General features: G+C 49.1%; 1 protein-coding gene across 2 annotated transcripts; it reads left to right on the forward strand.

The window, feature by feature from the left end:
- The first annotated feature begins 5,823 nt into the window (after window positions 1-5,823).
- On the forward strand, window positions 5,824-19,885 carry CA12 (carbonic anhydrase 12). Of its 2 annotated transcripts, XM_039340047.1 has the most exons (11): window positions 5,825-6,012; window positions 7,431-7,451; window positions 9,115-9,294; window positions 9,592-9,734; window positions 10,861-10,956; window positions 11,562-11,625; window positions 12,275-12,432; window positions 12,904-13,030; window positions 17,375-17,401; window positions 18,074-18,158; window positions 18,845-19,885. In XM_039340047.1, the coding sequence occupies exons 1-11, from the start codon at window positions 5,937-5,939 to the stop codon at window positions 18,933-18,935; spliced, it is 1,068 nt and encodes a 355-aa protein (XP_039195981.1). In that variant the 5' UTR covers window positions 5,825-5,936; the 3' UTR covers window positions 18,936-19,885. The 2 variants fall into 2 exon arrangements, with proteins under 2 accessions (XP_039195982.1, XP_039195981.1); XM_039340048.1 differs by lacking the exons at window positions 17,375-17,401; window positions 18,074-18,158; window positions 18,845-19,885 and adding an exon at window positions 14,386-15,310 and having other exon boundaries at window positions 5,824-6,012.
- Window positions 19,886-20,095: the final 210 nt, after the last annotated feature.

A 20,095-nucleotide genomic window follows, 5' to 3' on the forward strand; every position in this document is an offset into this window, starting at 1 on the left:
ACTCCCGCAGGACTCCAGGTGGCTAACAATAAAAAACAATATAACTTAACAAGACAAACAATACAGTAACATACATCCAGGGGTCAGATTTTATAAACCCCAGGCCTGCCGGAAAAGCCAGGTCTTAAGCAGCTTGCAGAAAACCAACAGGGTGGGAGCGGTCCTAATCTCCAGGGGTTCCAAGACGTGGGCGCCATCCCAGAGAAAGCGCTCCCCCGAGGCCCCGCCAAATGGCACTGCTTGGCCAACGGGACCTGAGGGAGGCCCAGCCTGTGGGATCTAATCTAGTGTCTTAACTAACCTCCGTCTCATCCAATCCGAACCAAGTAATGCAAAGGAGGCCCAGGGAACCATCAGACTGGCCGTCTCTGGGCCAGGTCCTGATGGGAGTTGGCTCTCAGCCATCCCCATTGAGTTAGCATCCTTGTCTCCCTACTGAAGTCAGTGCCAGAGATAGAATGGCATTGGGTGGCCATTCTATCTCTGGCATTCCAGCCAGATCACGGGGCTCGCAAATGCCTGGGCAGCAAAGGCAGGGGGGTGCCCGGTGGCTTCCTCATAAACTGTCACGGCATCGAGATGGACAGATGGAGCTTGAGCAAAGCCACAAGTGAATCAGGTGAAGGGTCAAGAGCTTCAGCTGAATTTAATTGCTGACTCATCTTCCACTTGGGTGGAATCCGCAGACCTTCCGTCAGGTTCTATTTTAGGTGCAGTGGGCAAACCATCACCCCCAGACGAAGAAACTACCAAAAAATAGAATTTCTCCCCTACCCATGCTCAGGACAGGGCTCTCCGGCCAGATCCAAAGGAATCCAGGAGCCAAGAAAACCCGACTGAAAAGCTCCTGGTCCTTTCACGGTTGAGATCTGGGGCTCCTGTCTGCCGGTGCAACACACACACACGCACACTGCTTTTAATGGTTGAAGAATAATGTATTGCTTCCGGGGCTAAAAATGTTGCCCTCTTTTTATGGCATTTCTTCTAATGTCTAAGACGACCCTAGGAATAGACAAAGATTGAAACCTGGTTTTCTCCCTGCAAAATATCGAACAAAGCTGGGGAATGTGGGGTGAGGGTCCCCACTTTCCCCTTCCTGTCCCATATTTCCCCAAGAGCTGCTTCAGTGTTTATTGATTGCGGTTGTCGGTTCTGAGCAAGACTGGGGAGGTAAAACTGACCCTCCAAAGGGGACGGTCACTGAAGGGGGCACATAGCCAGCCAGGAAGGTCCCCTAAGCAATGCCAGTGGAAGAAGCTCCCCAGAAATTGAGGGGTTCACTTGCAGAGGCTTTTCCTGCAGGGTTCTGGGTCTCGGCCAGAGCCTTTCATTTTGTGAAGGAATGCTGCAAAATCGGGGGAGGCAGAGAAATGTTACTGGCTGCCGGTCACAGAGGAGAAGGGAGTTCCTTGAAACATGGGAACTGACAACCTGCCTGATTCCTCGGCTCCATGCCTTGTCCAGGAAGGCCTCCGTAAACAAGCTGGAAAGATACACCAGATGCAGATAATTGCTGTGGGAACCTGATCGGGCAATGGGGGTCACGTGCAGGTTTGGCCTCTGAGATCAAGCTAAGGGGGAGCCGGGCTTTCCCACGGCTGGCCCTTTTGCACTTGGTGGGGCCTGAAACATTCCAGCCAGATCACGGGGCTCGCAAATGCCTGGGCAGCAAAGGCAGGGGGGTGCCCGGTGGCTTCCTCATAAACTGTCACGGCATCGAGATGGACAGATGGAGCTTGAGCAAAGCCACAAGTGAATCAGGTGAAGGGTCAAGAGCTTCAGCTGAATTTAATTGCTGACTCATCTGCACTTTAGAAAGTGTTCCTGTGTCTGCTGTCTCAGGGGCAGCTCAAGGGCCGTGCTGAGCAGGTGCTCCAGTAAGAAGGCTGAAGACCACAATCAATATTTCATGCAAATGCTTCCAAAGCGGTGTTTCTCAACCTCAGCAACTTGAAGATAGGTGGACTTCAACTCCCAGAGTTCCCCAGCCATCATGAAGTTGAGAAGCCCTCTTCTAAAGCCCTAGATGCTTGCAGAGCCTCAGAAGAGGCTGCCTGGCTGTTCCTGCTGCGCTGGGTGGGAATGCCTCTTCTTGCTGTGTCTTCTGGGAGGAAAGAGTCAAGAGATGGGCAACCTGACTCATCTACCGATTCAGTCTCATGATTAACCTGCTGAGCTTCCTTCACAGGTGGGTTTGCAGCCCTGTTGTGCAACTTTCTCTGCACACGCAGAAGGAGCCTGTCCCGTTCATTCCGCTTTCTCTCATGGCAGGCCTCCAAGTCACGTCCAGGAGCTGCGATCTCATTTGAATGACATCTCTGGTGTGCCAGCTCCGGACTCCAGCCTGAATTTCACGTGTCTTCCAACTGTCTGCTTTCCAATGTCCAACATTTCTGCAGGGTTTTTCCACACAAAATAGAACACAACGGAAAATGTTGGCACACTTGTGGCAAAAGCAGGTCTGCCCACAAAACCTCCCCAGTGAAAGCACCTGAGGCCCTCCTCTCAGAAGACTGCATTTGAAAGTTTTTTGTATTGTTGCCATATTCCCTCAGTTCTGGCCCAAGGAACTCAGGGTGGCCTTCATCCCTCGCAAGGGACCTGCCCAGGTTCAACCTGTGAATGCCATCGCCTGGGGAGGCTCACGCTGAGCCCTCGTAAATCCTGCTGGATCAGGCTCATGTGGGAAGCCAGGAATGGGGGCCGGGCCTACTGCCACGTTGATGTACGGGTCAGGCCATTGTCCAAGTGGTCACTCTGAGGCTGGCCTTGGGGAACGCAAGAAATTTTCCAAAACTATTTCTGGCTGCTCAGCAGCTCTTCCCAAAGTCACCTTCACAAAGAGTGTGCAAGTGTGAGATTAATGGAGGTGTGGCAAAGGCTTGCAGATACTTGTGAGTGCCTGTCTGTGCTGAGGCAGGGACCTTTGTGTTACCATGGTTCACTCCCCACTCCCCAGCAATCACACTGCAGCCTCAGGGCCAGAGGAAAACTCAACACGCTTTGCCCTGAGGGAAGCCAGCCTGATGGGCACATTTATGTCCCTGATTAATGGCTGTTTCTTGTTTCAGCTAGTACTTTTTGTTTCATTCTTCTGTTCTTTTCTTCTTGGTTTCTTGGTGACAATAAACCTAGAGTCACATTGTGGCTATATAAATACAGTAAAGAAATAAAGGAACACTCTTCCACTTGAATTCTGAAAATGCAGCCTGGACATCGGTGACTGTATTATCCTGAATTATCTCCCTGCACTCTTTCCCCTCTTGGCTCACTCCAAATGGGAAATTGTGAACTCTGATAACATCAGCTAGCAGGTCCTCTGGCCATGCTGATCAGAATGATGGGAGTTGTAGTCCAGTTCTTCTGGAAAATGATCGGGGAAGACTATAGGCGACACAAGTGCCAAGTGTGCATGAGAGATCGATTTTCACAGATTCCATAAAACACTCCAGGGATATTAATTGCATTTGGCAAAAAGAGGCATTTGGCACTTTTTGTATTACCTATTAAAACATTTCCATACCATTTCCTGTAAAGTATCTCAAACCTATTTACAATCAGATCTGAGAAGAAGAAGAGCTCTGTAAGCTAAAACACTGAACGTGACACAGATGAAATAGAGGTGAGAAGGCTGGGAGAACAGAGGGCTACAGAGATGGATGGGAGAGACTTGACTCTCAAACATGGGAAGAGGGATTTCCAAAGAATGCTGTGGCAATGATCGACCCAGAGATACTATTTATTTTGGTCAATGACCAGATAAAACGGAACAAATATAAGTTAACTACAGCAGAGAGGGGAAAGACAAACAAATATCCACAGCGCCTAAGAGGAGGATGAGGATTTGGTCACGTTCAGGAATCTGAAGCTTTTTCACATTCACGGGGGATACACACAGCTTGGCTGGTTTCTGTTGTAGAATTTTTTAAAATGTCGTAAGCTACCTGGAGTCGCCTATCGTATGTGTGAGTTGGGCAGCTATAAAAAATTGTTGAATAAAATGTATAAAACAGTTGTGGCCAATGGCCTTTTCTGATCTAATGGACCAGAAGCTCCCTCAGGGTCTTCTGGTACCTGTAGCCAGAGGGGGGAGGGGAGGCCTCCTTGGAAGTGTTGCAGAGGGAGCCCTGCAGCCACACCTGGATCCCACTGAGCCGTCTCCTGGGGGGGGGGCAGGTTCAGTTAATTGTGGGGAGGGGATTAATGAATCTCCCAGGGAAAAGAGCTGAGGATCGATTATTCCATCGGGGACCTTCTCAAGCTGGAGTGAGCTGGCTGATTTCCACCTACAGGTTAAATGGAGTTTGGGCAGAATTGGGGATGATCCGCTTTCATTGTGGGCTTTGATGTCTCAAAGCTTTTCCCGAGTAGAGTAGCTCTGCTGGCCTGAGTGAAACCAAGGGAACTGGGGAGTCAAGCAAGAGCCTTGGCCTACTCAGAGGGGCATCGGTGGAGATGGGGGATCATGCAAGGCTGGTAACACAGCAGGGCTTCCAGGCTAAGTAGCGAGGCTCCTCTATGGCCCTCTTTGCACTTGCTTTGTAACTAACTGGTTACTCATACAGTGGAGTACCCCGGGCCTCTGGCCAAGGGACCCCTCAGCCTGCTTGGCAGCTGCAGGGGCTTTCAAAGCTTTTTCAGGGACGTCAAAAAGGGGGCAGCCAGGAAGCCAGAGCTGAAGTGGGTCAGCCACTTCTGCTCACGGAAGCCTTTGGCCCTCTGGAGGATCCGACTCCAGCAGCCCCCTGGAAGGGCACCCCAAGTTTTCAGGATAAGCGCATCCTCTGAAACCACCAGAGACACGTTTCTCTTCCAGGAGAGGCAGAGAAAAGGATTCTCCCAAGTCCAGCAGGGGGTTTGGCCACAGCAACTCACACCCTCTTTGTTTTCACCTGCTTCCTATTCCTGGGAATCTAAGGCTGCAATTTGATGGTTTTCTTTTTTTAATGGCATGTTTGGATAACTGCACTACATTGCTTCTATTTTCCAGGACGCTTTTCCAAAATTGAGTTTGGATACACTAGAGTGTTGTCGCAAAACTAGCCAGGGACGGAGCAAAAAGATCATGCCTAAATCGGTGGCTGACAGGGAAATAAAAGTTCTTGGGAAAAGAGCAGAAAGGGGGAGATTTTCCCCTCCCTGCCCCCAGGATCTGTTCTGCTCCAGAACAGCAAAATGAGAGCTGCAGTTTGGGGGCTCCAGGCACGTTGCAGCTTTGGTGGCTGCTGGAATGACGGGAAAGATCTAGAAGGAAATGGGGGGGGGGGAGGCACAGACTGGGACAAAAACTAAAACACATACAAAACTTTCCATCCTTTGCTGTGAGCCACTGAAATTGCAGTCAAGGCGGCAGCATAAAGAGCTGCAGGAGGCTGAAAGAAAAGCGCAGGGACATTTACCCCTCCCCGTTTGCAGGTATCCCATGCTGCGCAACCCCCCCCCCGCTGGGCCTTCCCGAGAGACTGGGTCTTCTCAGGATCGAGTTGGATGCGGGACAACACAACCGGCCCTGAAGTGGTGCAAGGGCCCAACTCTCCGCGCAGCTGCCCAGGCACGGCAAAAGGAGCGAAAGTGGGGGGAGGAGGGGGGTCGGCCCCCGGGCGCTGGGCCCTCCGGCTCCCCTCCTGACGCTCCAGGGTTTCGCCAAGCGCAAAAGTCCCGTCCATCGCTTGGAATGCGGAGCGAAGGGACCCGTCGGGGAAAAACCCGAAAGAGAAGGAAGTGAAGGCTGGGGGCGATGGGTTCGGGAGTCCGGCCCCTGCAGGAGGGAGGGCAGCAGAGGGGCGGCTCCCGGGGCCCTCCTGGGGGCCGGTCGTCGGCTGACATCACGGCTCGGGGCCGAGGGCAAGGGCGGCGGGCAGGCAGAGCGAGGCTCGTCGCTCGGGAAGCGCACAGGTGCCAGCCGAGGAGGAGGCGGGAGCCGCAGGACGCCCGAGATGCCCGCCGCCCTGCCCGCCGCCCTGCTCGCTCTCCTGCTCCACGCTCACCTCGGCGGGCTGGCCCCGCTGAACGGTAAGCGCCGGCCTCGGCGGGGAGGGGTCTTCCTCGGGGTGAAAGGCGACCCTAACCCAGCCCGGGCTTCTTCCTCGCGCCAGCCGGTGCAGCCCCCCCGCCCCCCATCCGCGGGTGGTGCTGCCTCCCCCTCGGCAAGGGCGCAGCGGCTCTGAGCCACCCTGGCCCCGCTCCAGGCGAGAGACCGGACCGCCGCTCGTCCCGAGAACATCGCACGGCCTTGCGTCGCGCTGGCTTCGGATGATGGTTTCAGGAACCTTCCAAGGGCTCGCTGGGGAGGGTGACGTCGAGGCTTCCAGACGGAAGCCGGAGAAAGACAAGGCAAACCTCTGGGGGGCGGGGCTCTTGAGAGACCCCCTGCGGAGACCCTCCCCCTCCCGGGCCCTCCATTCAGGGAGCAACCAGCGCCAAGCAGGGGTGGCGCGCGCCCCACTCCCGCCCCCCCCCCGTGGGTCGGGACCTCCATCTCCAGGGCAGGCGGCCAATCCGCTTGCGAAGGAAGAGGCTCGCTCCGGGCACTCGGGCTGGTTTGGAAATAAGCCCCCAAGCCGAGTTTGGTTAAGAGCGCAAGAGGAGCCCCAGAGGGCGTCACGGCGTCCTTCAGGCGGAGGGTCTCAACCTGTAGAGGTTGACCAGGCAGGAAGGACTCCGGATAGGGTCCTTACCCCACCCCCAGCCCGTTTCCTAGCAGAGGTGAGAGTCCTGAGGCGAGACACGGGGGGGGGGAGGGGAGAGACCACCTGCCGGGTCTCCCTCCCAGGGACCTTCTGGAAGAGAAGCCTTGACCCTCCCCGCGCGCGGCAGGCAGGGCCCGCACAAGAGGTTCCTGGCCAGGTCTCTGAGCAGAGCCCCAAGGAGAGGCCGGAAGAGGTCTGTGGAAATAGCCCTCCTCTGCCCTTGGCTGAAGGCGGATTGGAAGTCCCCATTCCAAAGAGAGAGACTGTGAAGGGAAGAATTGCCTGGGGGAGAGGGGGGAGGGAGAGAAAGAGAGCAGGTGGGCTCGGCAGGCAGAGCAGGGGAACAAGACTCCAAGGTGCTCCAGGAAATGTTTATTTCAGTGAACGGAAGTAACCTGATCTGTTTATTTAGCGTATATTTGGGTCTGTGTTGTGCTGCGAGCAACGTGCTGCTTCTTCCTCCAAAGGGACATTTCCAGAAATGAGGCTGAAGTTGCTTTCCAGAAATCGGCACATACAAATTTCGCTCCCTGCCTGGGGGCAGGTTTTGAAAGGACGGTGGCCATCTAATTGCCAAACTCAGGCTTATTCACTAAACAATGTTTTCAAGCAAAAACAACAACAAAAAACCTCTGCTGCAAATATTTCCCTCATGGTTTTATTACCCTTCTGGTTTTGTATATGGGGTAGGTTTAATGCTGCTTTAACTTAAAACTCCTATCCCTTTTATTTTCCTTCCAGGGTCAAAGTGGTCCTACATTGGTAAGTCCCCACTCTAATTTATTAGATTAAATCATATTTGGTGGATCCAAATCTGATTAGATCCAGGGAGGTATAATTTAGTTCATAGCTGGATATATTTGGTGCCACAATCTATAAAACCTCCCATTCATTTATATAAGCCTGCCATCATGTGATAAAATGCTGGGGGGGGGAGGGCTTCATAATTGAGCCCAGCTAACCCACAGTAATTACTTCAGGAAACCCACTAAGATGCTTTAGGCTGGCTTGTGGTTGAGTGTGTTGTGGGAACCGAGCAGTTGTTTCAGTACGCTGGGAGAACGAGAATATCCTGCTAAGCCGTCCTAGGGTTACCTGTTTGTACCTTGCATGTTAAGAGACCAGATCTTTTCTTACCCCAGTTTTATGGTTAAGCATGGTGGGTGAGCCCAACCACCAGGTCTGACAGAAGGCAGTCATGTGAAGCTACCACGTAGGGCTGAGTTGGTCACTACCAGGTGAAGCAGTTGAGTGAGTCAGCCAGTAAAATCCATCAGATTAATGACATGAGCTGCTGTCTGATGACAGGTGAGACTTGAATTAAAACAGGTCTGGGTGGAGCATGTAGGAGCCTGCGGCTTCTCTAGACCACCTCAGATAGTATGTGCTGGAGTCCGAGTGCAGGTATATGGGGAACTAACACAATCCCCATCTCGTCTCAGGACCCCACAGGAAAGATACTCAGACCTCCTCCATGTCTAGCTTGGCCACCAGAGCAGGGAGTCTGCCCCAGCCGTCTCTGGACATGGATGTGCAGAGAGTTTTTGGGCCACCTTTGAGAAAGAAGGTGCTTTCCCTCCCAGCCCAGAAGCTTTCTGTTATCCAACCCAGAGTTCACATGCAGGCATTCACACTCTCCCCTTCTGTACCCAGCCTATGAAGCAAACCCTTGCAGATGAACAGTCTAAGCCTCTCTAGGCAATGCTACAAATTGCTCATTGCCCCCCCCCCACTGGATTCCATGTTCATCTGAATGCAGCATTGTGACCCAGGTGCAGCTGAAGTACCCTGGTTGTCCTGAGGAGACCCCAGTTGAAGTTCAGCAGGGGCTCCTGGCTATTAAAAGAAGGTCGCTCCTAAGTCAGATCCGAACCCTGACCATCTTTCCCTGCTTCTCCCATAGGAAACTGTAGCCTTAAAAGAAGGAGTTTCCTTTTTTAAAAAAAAGGGGGGAGGAGTTGTGCAGGAAATGGCATGACTAGGTATCTCCCAGTTCAAGGATGAATCCAAGCCGAAAGTGCAGAATATACAACTCTGCTGATGAGACAAGATATAAACTGTTCCTCAGATTTTTTTTTCTTGCCCAAAGAACTCAGATACCAAGCAGAGCTTTTCTTGATCCTTCTGTTTCATCCTGACAACCATCTCCCTAAGCAGTGCGTGAGGCTGAGAGAGAGCATCGAGAGCATCGCTGGCTCAGCAGGGATCTGAAAGTTCCTGATTCTTTCCCCTGACTTCTTCTCAAGCACCTGATAGTTAGTCAGTGCAGGGGGTCTTTGTCTGCTGGAAGTCAGGTGCCTGCTGGCCTATTGTGGCAAGGGGTTGAGGCTGAGTGGGGGAAGGGACCCATTTTGCCTTCCCTAAAGGAAGGAGCAGACATGGAATGATATCTTGACTTGACCATCTGGAGGTCTTGCTGTCCTAGGTCCCGATGGAGAAAAGGTGTGGCCAAAGAAGTACCCCTTATGTGGGGGAGTCTTCCAGTCTCCCATTGACTTTCACAATGACATCCTCCAGTATGACTCCACCCTTTCACCAATAGAACTGGAAGGCTACAATGTCTCTTCTGATGTCAAGTTCTTCTTGACCAATAATGGGCACTCAGGTAACAGCAGCAAACAAGGATGGAGGAGGGACATTCTGAGGGAACCTGAACAGCCATGAGCATGACTAATCAAGTCACATCCTTAGCCTCCAGATGTTCTTCACAGGCCATGCTGGCTAGGGATCACAGCATCGATGTTCACACATCTGGAGGCGCAAAGCTGGGGTAGTCTACTTTTAACAAGTTAGAGCCTTAAAGAAAGATCACCGTTGGCATGCTACAAAGTTGGGATATCTCCTGGGCACCTAATGCCGCAAGGCTTACACTCCGCCTTCTCCCTCCTCTCTTCTTCCATAGTAAGAATGAACCTCTCTTCGGCCATGTGCATCCGGAGTCTCTCCTTCCAGTACTCAGCAGCGCAGCTCCACTTACACTGGGGAAATCGGAACAAGCAGGAAGGGTCCGAACACACGGTCAGCGGGAGGCATTTTGCTGCTGAAGTAAGACAATCCTGCCCTTTGGGGCGACACTTGTCCCTGCACCGAAGGCCCTGCCAGGTAACAGGGCCTCTGTTTGCAAAAGCTAGAGACGGTCTCCCTTTCTGTGGGATCCAGTCGGCCATCGCATGAGATCTCTTCATGGTTTCCATCTTGAATGGAACAGCTGCTGGGGCTTGTTGGGTGAGACAACAGCTGTCTTCATCCTCGCGCCCTCCAGATGTCTTGGGGTTTGATTGCCACGATCCCCAGCTTCCTTCCTTACCTATCAAAAGTCAAGGGACATAGAGACTAGGAGAGGGAGCCCACACAGCAGCGTTTCTCAACCTGGGCGACTTGAAGATGGTGGACTTCAACTCTCAGAACTCTGCTGGCAATTCTGGGAGTTGAAGTCCACCCATCTTCATGTTGCCCAGGTTGAGAAAGACTGCCACGTGGTTCCATGCTGGCCCTCCTTGCATGAGAGGGCCAAGATGCTCCCTATCCTTTTCTTTCTCTTCTTCTATCCATGCCATCCTGAGCACCCTTTATTCAACACAAAATTCTGGGGATTTTCCCCAACCTTCATCCTTCAAGAACCTGCACTGATCTTCACTCTTTTTTCTGATTTATTCCTTCCTCCAACAAACTTCCCATTTGCAAACAGCTAATAATCATATAAGCAAATTCAACAACTGCCTTTTTTCCCCCCTCCATTTGCTTACGAATTGCTGCGTGGGATAAAATTACCAGACGAACAGCAGGGAGACGCAGACTCATGTTCTCTAGCCCGAGAAGTTGTCTTTATCAGCTCATCAGTTCTGTGTCTCTGGTTGCATCATCCCAGTTTTCAGGGGCGTCCCAGAGAATGGCCTCCTAAGACCCCGACACAGTGGGCGGATCCAGCCTGGATTGTCATTATCTTCAATTCCTTCAATTCATAACCACAGCATTGTTTCATGTCTCGAACTAATTATAAGTCTGGGGAAGGCCTGAGATGCCCTGAAGTCACAATTTCAGGTCATCAACAAAGACAAAAGTCAGGGCTCAGCCAAGGCAATTCGAAGCCCTGGGCACAAAAGCCTGGTTCTCCCGGCTATTAACAAGTAACCTTAGAAATCCCAGTGACCGTTTCATTCCCCCTTTGCAGCTGCATATTGTCCATTACAACTCTGACCGATATCCAGATCTGAAATCAGCAGTTGACAAGCCCAGCGGGCTGGCAGTCTTGGCAGTCCTGATTGAGGTAAGGCTTGCTTCTTCCCTGGTGGTTTTAGATGACTCTTCCTGCCAGGACTTCTCGACAGTGCAAAGCGCATCCTTTCCATGGGTGAGACTGGCCCGTCCTTCCCGTCCTGTGGAAGGACCCTTGTCTGTCTCTACTTGTTTTCATAGAAGCATCCGTGAAGCCACCAGTTCAACTTCAGGAGGATTTTACTCTGGTGCAGCCGTTTAAAAACCCACCTCTCCTGCAGCCAGTTTCAGTTGCTGAGAACGTTTGGCTTATTTTTCCAGAGTGATTATTTTGCAAATGATTTGGTGAGCCACTCTTAAGAATTTTTGAGCGTAGGCAAAGAAATCACACACCGCAAGATGTGATTATTATTCTAGCAAGAGCAGCTGAGGACTCCCTAAAAGTGGATGTAAAGTCAGGAGGGTATATTTGCCCTGCAATGAAATCATTGCTGCCCACAAGATCAGCCCTTCATTTGCTCAACAAATGAAGGTGTCAATCAAAGCGCTAACCCTAACCACTTTCTGCTCTGAGGCCCACCGGTAGTAGCCACGTGTGCTTGGCAGGAGCTGCAAGGTTATTCAGATAGGAAATGACCCCTGTCCATTTCGTTACAGGAAGGTGAATTCAACCCATCCTTTGAAAAGATCTTCAGCCATTTCCAACACGTGAAGTACAAAGGTAGGAAAGGATTTGTGACTGAGAAGGGGCCCTGAACAGCGTCGATTAATCCCTTGCTTTTGGTGTCAGATTAATTTGCAATGTAGGCAGTTGCAGTATATGTGTATGTGTGTATACACACATACACGCACACATATTTACCAATCTGACTTACAAAATACAAGAATGAGGCAGAACAGACTAAATTGTTTACAAGCAAGCTGCAGCCAAGGCTGTAGATACTTGCTGCCAGTGTTTCATCCTTTCTGTGTTTCATCTCTTTTCTGGTTGTCTGACTCACCATCCCTATTTTCTCTGTCTAAATGACAGTAAACAAACTCTGAATTCCAGTGTTTGTCCAGATGACAACAGCAGCACATCAGCCGCGTGGTCCAGCCACATAGGGATTTTCAGCAGGCAACCACACGGACTGGCTGGGCTGACCTTGGTCTTTACAGCAAAACATCTGGATTCCTTGGCTGGATGCAACCCCCTGCTGCCAGGGCTGGCTGCAGAAAGTCCTGAATAAGTTGGCTGAGTACATAGTTGAACTATCTGAAAGTTCAAAGAAAGGGGCAAGATAAATATTTAGGGAATGCTCCATCAAAAATCAAAGTCGACAGGTGCAAACTGCTGGAGTCCAGCTGATGAAGCGTCTGATTTCTTTCAGATCAGGATGCCGTTGTTCCAGGTTTCAATGTCCGAGATTTGCTCCCAGATAGACTGAATGACTACTACCGCTATGAAGGATCTTTGACCACACCTCCATGCTATCCAAGTGTCCTCTGGACAGTTTTCCGAAATCCTGTAGAACTTTCAGCAGAACAGGCAAGTTCCATAAAACACAAATTACATTCCGGGAACAGAAGTGATTTCACAGGTAACTCGAAGAAAAGTATAACTCCCTCCAGTGCTTTCCAGGTTTTCTTGGGCCCTGGTAAATGTTGATCCTGTTAACAGATGTTTCTTCCTTTCAGGATTTAATTTCTAAAAAATTAAACTATCAAACTTAACTAGGAGCCACAAAATGAATGAATGAATGAATATATCGTCCACTTGTATACTTTACCATAGTCCATTATCTTCATAAGAGGCAGACCAATTCAGATTCTTCTTAACTGTACTTTTTGCAGTATTAAGAATTTCATACAGTTGTTTCAACTGCAGACAATGGTCCAAGCCCTCCCCCCCCCCCACTGTAAGGCATGGCAAAATTCACCGGGGGAAACTCATTTGTCCGAAAGTAGCTTCCCTCCGCGGGCAGATGCCAAAGCCAACCATGGACTGCTTTGCTCACAGTTGCTGGCGCTGGAAACCACCCTCTACTGCACAGAGTCAAACGACCCCGCCCCTCTTGAAATGGTGGACAACTTCCGGAGAGTTCAGGAATTTGACGAGAGGATGGTTTCTGTCTCCTTCCAACAAGGTAGGCAAGAGAAACTGCCTCCCTGCCATGAAGATTTATCATGATGGCGGCTTAGGCTGACTTGAACTAGAGACCAAGTTGGGTTAGACTCATCCCCAAGGTGCTTTTTCCAAAAGGCAACTGGACTTTCTAGGTTTTTTTCTTTGAAAACATTTTGCTTCTCACCCAAGAAGCTTCTTCAGTTCTAACACTTTTACAGTCAAAACTGCAGAAGCTCCTTGGATGAGAAGTGAAACGTTTTCAAAGAAAAAAACATGAAAGTCCAGTTGCTTTTTGGAAAAAGCACCTTTGGGACAACCATGACCCAGATGATGGAGAATTTCCAGAGACACTGGGTTAGACTTAGTTTACAGGCCAGCTGGGCAAGCCTCGCACCCCGGGGGGTGCCAAGTGGGAGACTACGAAGCATAGTCCACCCTGCTATGTCTGCAAGGCCTGCTAATTATACCGCAGACTTACTCTAAAAATACGGATTCCAACTTCGGCTTCAAAACAATAACATTGGCACAGAATCACAAGGTACTTTTGGATGAACTTGGAAATGAACAAAGAGGTTAGAGCAACCTTAGAATTAAAGGTGTCCAAATAGAAGGTTGACAGCCAGATGGCCCCCAGTCCTTGGTCATCAGAGGTTCTTTAGCAAATTCGATAAAACCAGGAATGAAATTCTGGGGCTGGTGGGTCCCACATAGACTGGGTAGATTTCATTTAAATATAAGAAAAAAAATATTTGTTTCCCCTCAATGCTGCTTTTTAAAACAGTCCCAGTCACTGATCTGTTATAACGCAGGAGTTGTGAGAAAGAGGGGCGGAAAAATCTGTAAAAATTTTTTAAAAAATTATTTCAGAGGGCACTAAATTATGGACACCTGCCCTGGAGGATTTAAGCATCTGAGCAAAATTCAGTATGGGTACTGAAGTCTTTGTTCATTGTAACTCAGGAGGGGCACTTGAGAGCAAAGAGCTACCAGAGGAACAAAATTCACACCCATCTGGATAGTTCAAGGGATGCATCTCAGCTCTCTGGATCAATCAGCAGTGTTTCTCAACCATGTCAACTTTAAGATGTGTGGACCAACTCCCAGAATTTCCCAGCCAGCCATCCGTAGTGGCTGGGGAATTCTGGGAGTTGAAGTCCACGTATTTTAAAGTTGACACGGTTGAGAAACAACGGAATAGGTCTTAAATATGATAGCCTCTTCCCTCCTAAGTTGCTGGATCTAGCACAATATTTCTTCCTAGACCTGTAAACTGCCCCATCTGCCTGGGATCACCAAGGGTGCTTAGTCCGTAGCAGCAGCAGCAGCAGGGCAATCTCTTGTGCATCTCAAAGAAATCACAACTTTGCCTTGCAGGGAGACTCTTTCTGGGGAGGTTCAAAGGATCAGACGAAGCTCTGCAAGAAATTGAGTTTGACACGTAAAAAGCAGGAAAGGCTCATCACGCTGGGTTGCCCAAATCCACCGTCATGGGTGCAAAAATTAGCCATCTCATGGGGAAATGGGAAGCTCCAGCCACTGCCTCAAGCCTCTTTGTTGGTGTTGCAGGGCTGACCCAACAGTGGTCTTTGTTAAAAAACAAAACACAACACCAGACCAGCCCAGCCCAGCCGTGAAGAAACAGTAGGAAAACATAGGAATGTTCTGAGAGCTAGACCTGTGCAAAGTTATGAATAAGCAGTGATGGAGTAGTTTCTTTTGAGGGGGGCAGGGAGACTATATAAATAGTCCCCACTTCAGTCATCCTCAAGTGTTGCTGAACAGAATAGGATTGGGGGCAATGGAGCTACTCCTTTTTAAGTGTACACCTGGATCAGTTTTTCTCAATCTTGGCCACATTAAGATGGGTGGACTTCAACCTCCAGAATTACACAGGATCTGGGAATTCTGGGAGTTGAAGTCCACCCATCTTTGAGTGACCAAGGTAGAGAAACATTGATTTTCTAGACTTACAACATACAGTGAGCCGACCTGTGTATCGCAGACATGCAATGGGCAGAAGTGAATTATGGTCCCTCCCAAGAGAGGCTTGTTGGCAAAACAGATTGGAAATCTTAGGGTTGTACATAAGAAGTTGTAATTTACAAAACAAAAGAGCAACAAAGATGGCTAATTTTTTCTTGAAACAAGTTTGAATATATCTGTATATAGAAATATAGTGATGTTTATACAAGCAATGACTGGTTTGGGAAAGAACAGCTGAGGGGCAGACTCCGGATTATTGTATTCTTTTCTATGTTTGCAGTGCTCACAAATTGCAATAAATTCTGCTCTAAGCTTGTACAGAGTATTTCCTTTAAGCATCAGAGGCCGTGAGGAAAACCTTCCTGGGCTGAGCACTGTTGGCTATCCTAGTTGTGTTATACACTCCTTACACACTTTGAAGTGGAATTAGACAGCTGCTGCACAGCCCCGTAGGAAACGTTGCAGAGGCAATTCTGCGGCCCAGGGCTTCCCCAGGAGGAGACGAGGGGGCCTTGCGAGAGAAAGCAGGGCTCTGGTGTGTGGGAGAGAAAAGGCAAGGTGGCAGCTTTGATCAGCAATGTTCTTGATTCTTCCTGAGATTGCCTGCTTAGGACACTGCACAAACACACCCAGCACACATGCAAGGCAGAGAGAGAAGGAGGGGAGGAGAAAAAGCTGCTGTGTGTCACGTTTTAAAGTCCCAACGTTACGCAGTTTATCGGGCAGGCAAACCTAAACCCAGGGCAGCAGCTCCCATCCATGTCCAAATGAACCCTGGAGCTCTGGGGAAAACCAGGGGGGCTGGACCCAAACATTTTTGCATGGGGAAAGGACAGGCAGTAGAGCTTTGGGGAGTACCAAGCAGGGTGGGCAGACAATCCAGCAGTTCCCGGAAGGGATCCCCTCCCCAACTAGACACTCCAGAGCCGGGCTTAAGGAAGTGCATCTCCTTCTCAGCTTTGATTTCAAGGCTGGTAGGCCAGGCCTAACTGCGCTTTATCTGGAGTCATAGAGCAGTCCGTTCTGTCTATTTGCTCATGTGCATCCCCAATAAGCTGACTTTTTGCCCCAAACTGGAATCCAACTGAAGCCATCTCCCTCCTATGCTGCTAAACATGCCTTGGAGTGACTTTCCGGCACCGTGTCCAGCATGATTCAGCGGTGATGTTTTCACCCCAAGAACGCCAGGCACCCTCTGGATTCTGGTCCACCCTTTTCCAAGGACAGGCAGGAGGTGAGAACCAGCACCGGAACTCCAAGACCCAGGGGAGGGTTTGGGTGCCAGGACAACACCCACAGCGTGCCCAGTTCTTTGTGCCTCCAACTGGTCTCTGCTTGCCTTGGCAAGTCACTTCTCTGCTTTAAAAGCACCAGGCAAGAACCAACCCTGAAGATGCTGGCATTAACAAGCTTCCCAGTGTCTCTCCGTCCTGCCTTTGCCGTAAGACAGTTCTTAATGAGCGACTGTGGAGACCTCATTATTTATTTAATCTAAAAGAACTAGCTTGAAAAGCCAAACAAAAAAGGACTGGAAACAGATGGGGTGAGCTCAGCCAAGGGTGGCACTACCTTGACTATCAGCAGGACTAAAAGAAATGAAGAAATGCGGGGAAAAATTCCAAACGGATCTAATAGTTTTATGTCCCAGAGGTTAAATGGAGATGATGAACGGCTGAAATTTGGAAATATGGTTTATGCTCCACAGTTGACGAAGCTGTGAGTTTCCTTTTCAGTAAGGGACACAGCAAACTGGGCAGTGAGGCAGGATTACTGCAATGAAGTCTCATCGGCTGGTTTGAGAAACACTGACCTATGAAGGGATCACTACCAGGGTCTACCATGTGGTTGGTGGGGCTTCCCAGCCAGGACTTGCCCAAGATCCTTGGCCACCTAGGTCAGTGGCTGCTTCGGGGTGGCCGAGGGTCTTGGGCTGGTCCTTCCTGGGAAGCCCTACCAACCACAGGGACAGATCCTAATGGTGGTGTCGTTGTAGGTCAGTGTTCTTAAAACTTGGGAGCTTGAAGATGTGTGGACTTCAAGTTCCAGAATTCCCCAGCCAGCATTCTTGGGAATTCTTGGACTTGAAGTCTACACCTCTTCAAGCTCTCAAGGTTGAGAAACACTCTTCTAGGAAAACAAGAGAAACCTGCTTGGGTGGCCAAGAAGATGACCCAGCTGTCCTCCCCTTCCAGCTTTGCCAGTTTGTCAACAGCTGCCCTTCCTTCTCCTGCCACCCAGGATTGGCACTGAGTGAAACTCTTCCTTCCTGCCATTCAGAGGCAGGAGATTGTCATCCTCCTTAGAATCGCCTTTGTTCAATAATAAATTCAGTGACACCATTGTGATTTTGCATCTCACTTTGTGTCTTCCTTTTCTCAAGATCCAGCTCCAGGTGAACGCAGCCCAGGTATGTTTGTCTCAAGGGTGCTCGGCATAAAGTACCCTCCTTAGTTCTTCAGTGGGATTTCCATCTCTTCCATCTGCAACTGCCGTTGCTTTGATAAGATCTGGACTCAACTGACCTCTTGACGTTCTCCTGCCTGTCTCCTCTCCAAGACAACCTCCTGCCCTGCAAGTAATATTAACCTTACTAATTCAGAATGACCTATTGGAAAAGCTTAAGCAGCATGTCTTTGGTTCCAGACCTTCACAAACTACAAAGATTTCTTCGTAAGATATGATTGACCCTCTGTTGCATGTTCTAAAGACAGCTGGCCTAGCACACTGCTAAAGATGCAAATTACACATTCCTTATAAATCTCTCTCTCTCTCTCTCTCCCCCCCCCCTCTCTCTCACACACACACATCCTTCTTAACACAATGAGAGAGCTGAGCAAATCATTCAGTCACACAATTCCACTATTTAATCTTGGAGCCAGGCTATTTCCAAATTCTCCACAGCTATTTCATTTTATTTCACATAATAAAAGTACACGGGGAAATGTTCTAGGAAAGCTACTTATCTCATTGGGGTTTTACTTCAGGGGCTAATTTTAGCACCTGGTCCAAGGAGGAAGGTTCTCCTATTGGCAAGACTAACTAATACGTGTTTTCCTCCAACCATCTGACCCCACCGCAGGTTTTGTCCTCTTTTTGGTGTTAGCCGGCATCCTTGGCATCATCTTTATCACCATGGTGGCCTTCTGGCTGATTCGAAGGAAGAGGTAAGACTTCTGCTTCACTTCCTCTTTATCTGGAGTCCTGGATCCCCTCTGCTAACACTTTTCTGCCCCCTGAGCAGACCTGATCCCCCTGGGTCCTTGGAAGATCCAGAACGAATGCTCTTTCTGCAGTCCCCGGGCGTCCTCCCCTTTCCTGGGTCTGAAAGCAAGGCCATCGCTTGCTGTTTGGACACATTTCACCAGAGGTTCCAAAGGAGACGAAGGACAGGGAGGCATCAGAAATGGTATCACCCTCGGCTTACATTAAGGATATCAAAGCATGGCAACTTTAAGATTTGTGGACTTGAATGCCCAGATTTCCCCAGCCAGGGTGGGGAAGTTGAAGTCCAAAGGTCTTAAACTTGCCCCAGGGTTGAACACTCCTGAGATGGTTGTTCTTCCAAGCAGAAGAGTCAGAAGAAAGCATCAGGTGCCAGACTACCTGACCAGAAGGGACAATTCCCACCTCCAGGAGAGAAATGCTCGAGTCCACTCAGCATGAGCTTTTGGGGGTGAATGACAGTTCACAAGTCACATGTATTTGCACTCAAAAATAGATAAGCCCTTTTGATCTCCTTGTTATTGTGTCCTCTGGAGTGCCACCACTTCGGCCACTCCGGCTCAGTAAACAACAGCTCTGGGACATAACTGCCTCTCAATGTTGGCTAACTCCAGCTTCTCCTTCCCAGCCTCCAAAGGGCCAAGGAAGAGAAAGGGGTAATCTACAAGCCTGCAGTCACCAAGGAGGAAGAGGAGGAGGAGAACATCTCCAAAGCTTAAACCTCTGTAATGCTCAACTTTAAATATTCTTAACAGCGTTGCTATCTGTCTTCTGATGTTTATCAGCCAAGTTGGGTCTCTGGATCCCTCCAGTGCAAAGAGGGCTCTGCTCCCTTGTGTACTGGATTTTAATGGGCAGAGACAGACGTTAAAAATAAATCACATAACTTCTAGGAGAGGTTCTGGGCTTTGCTTAATATTATAGCATGTAAATGTGATATTTATGAATAATAATAATCTGCCTCAAAAAAAGCTACTGTTTATCTACTGAATAGATGAATTTCCTTCCTGTTCCCATAAAATAATTACTGCTGATATTAGGAATAGATCACCAGGATACCTAAGTATTCAAGTTAACGTCTTAGAGCAGGGGTCCCCAAATTTGGCAACTTTAAGAATTGTGGGCTTCAACATTCCCCAGCATGTCTGGCTGAGGAATTCTGGGAGTTGAAGTCCACAAGTCTTAAAGTTGCCAAGTTTGGAGACCCTTGTCTTAGAGGCATGTGTAGTTCAGTTCTCTTTGAAGTCCTACTGATTTTAACAGGAATTACATCTGTTTAATCTCTTCTATTTAAGTCTAAAATAAGCTATATCAAGCATGACTTCTAAGAAATACATGGGGGCTTATCCTGTGATGTCGAATTGTGGCTCTGTGCTGTACTTGCATCTCTGGAATTGAAGACCATGCATCTCAGGTTTTAAGAACAGTGCCAGGCTGAAGGCAGCTAGTCCAAGTAGTTAATGAGCAAAGCGAAGGTCAAATGAATACTCTGATACTATCTACTCTGAAATTAGGGGGAACTAATATTATTTGAGGGCTCCAAGCACCTTGTTTCCTTCCTACAGTGACTTATAGGGAAGTTGCCGGTTTGAAGTCTATTATGATGAAAGTCTCTTATAGATAATGTGCAATTTTATGTATCATCATACAATAAATATTTTTATTAAGAGCTTTGAGTTTATGTCTCTCTCTCACACACAAATGTACTGAGAAAAACCAAGTGAACTTGGTTGAGAGCCAGACTATATTTACACTTTGTATTTTCTGAACTATCCATCAAGCTCTCCAGCACTCGTAAACCACAACAGAGACTTTAACATCAAAATTGGTAGCTAAAGGTACCAAAATAGCCACCTAAAGGGTTTGAGACCATGTCTTG

This window comes from Crotalus tigris, unplaced genomic scaffold, assembly GCF_016545835.1.
Source record: "Crotalus tigris isolate CLP2741 ecotype Arizona unplaced genomic scaffold, ASM1654583v1 scf7180000017741.1442986301:2390832, whole genome shotgun sequence".
Lineage (NCBI taxonomy): Eukaryota > Metazoa > Chordata > Lepidosauria > Squamata > Viperidae > Crotalus > Crotalus tigris.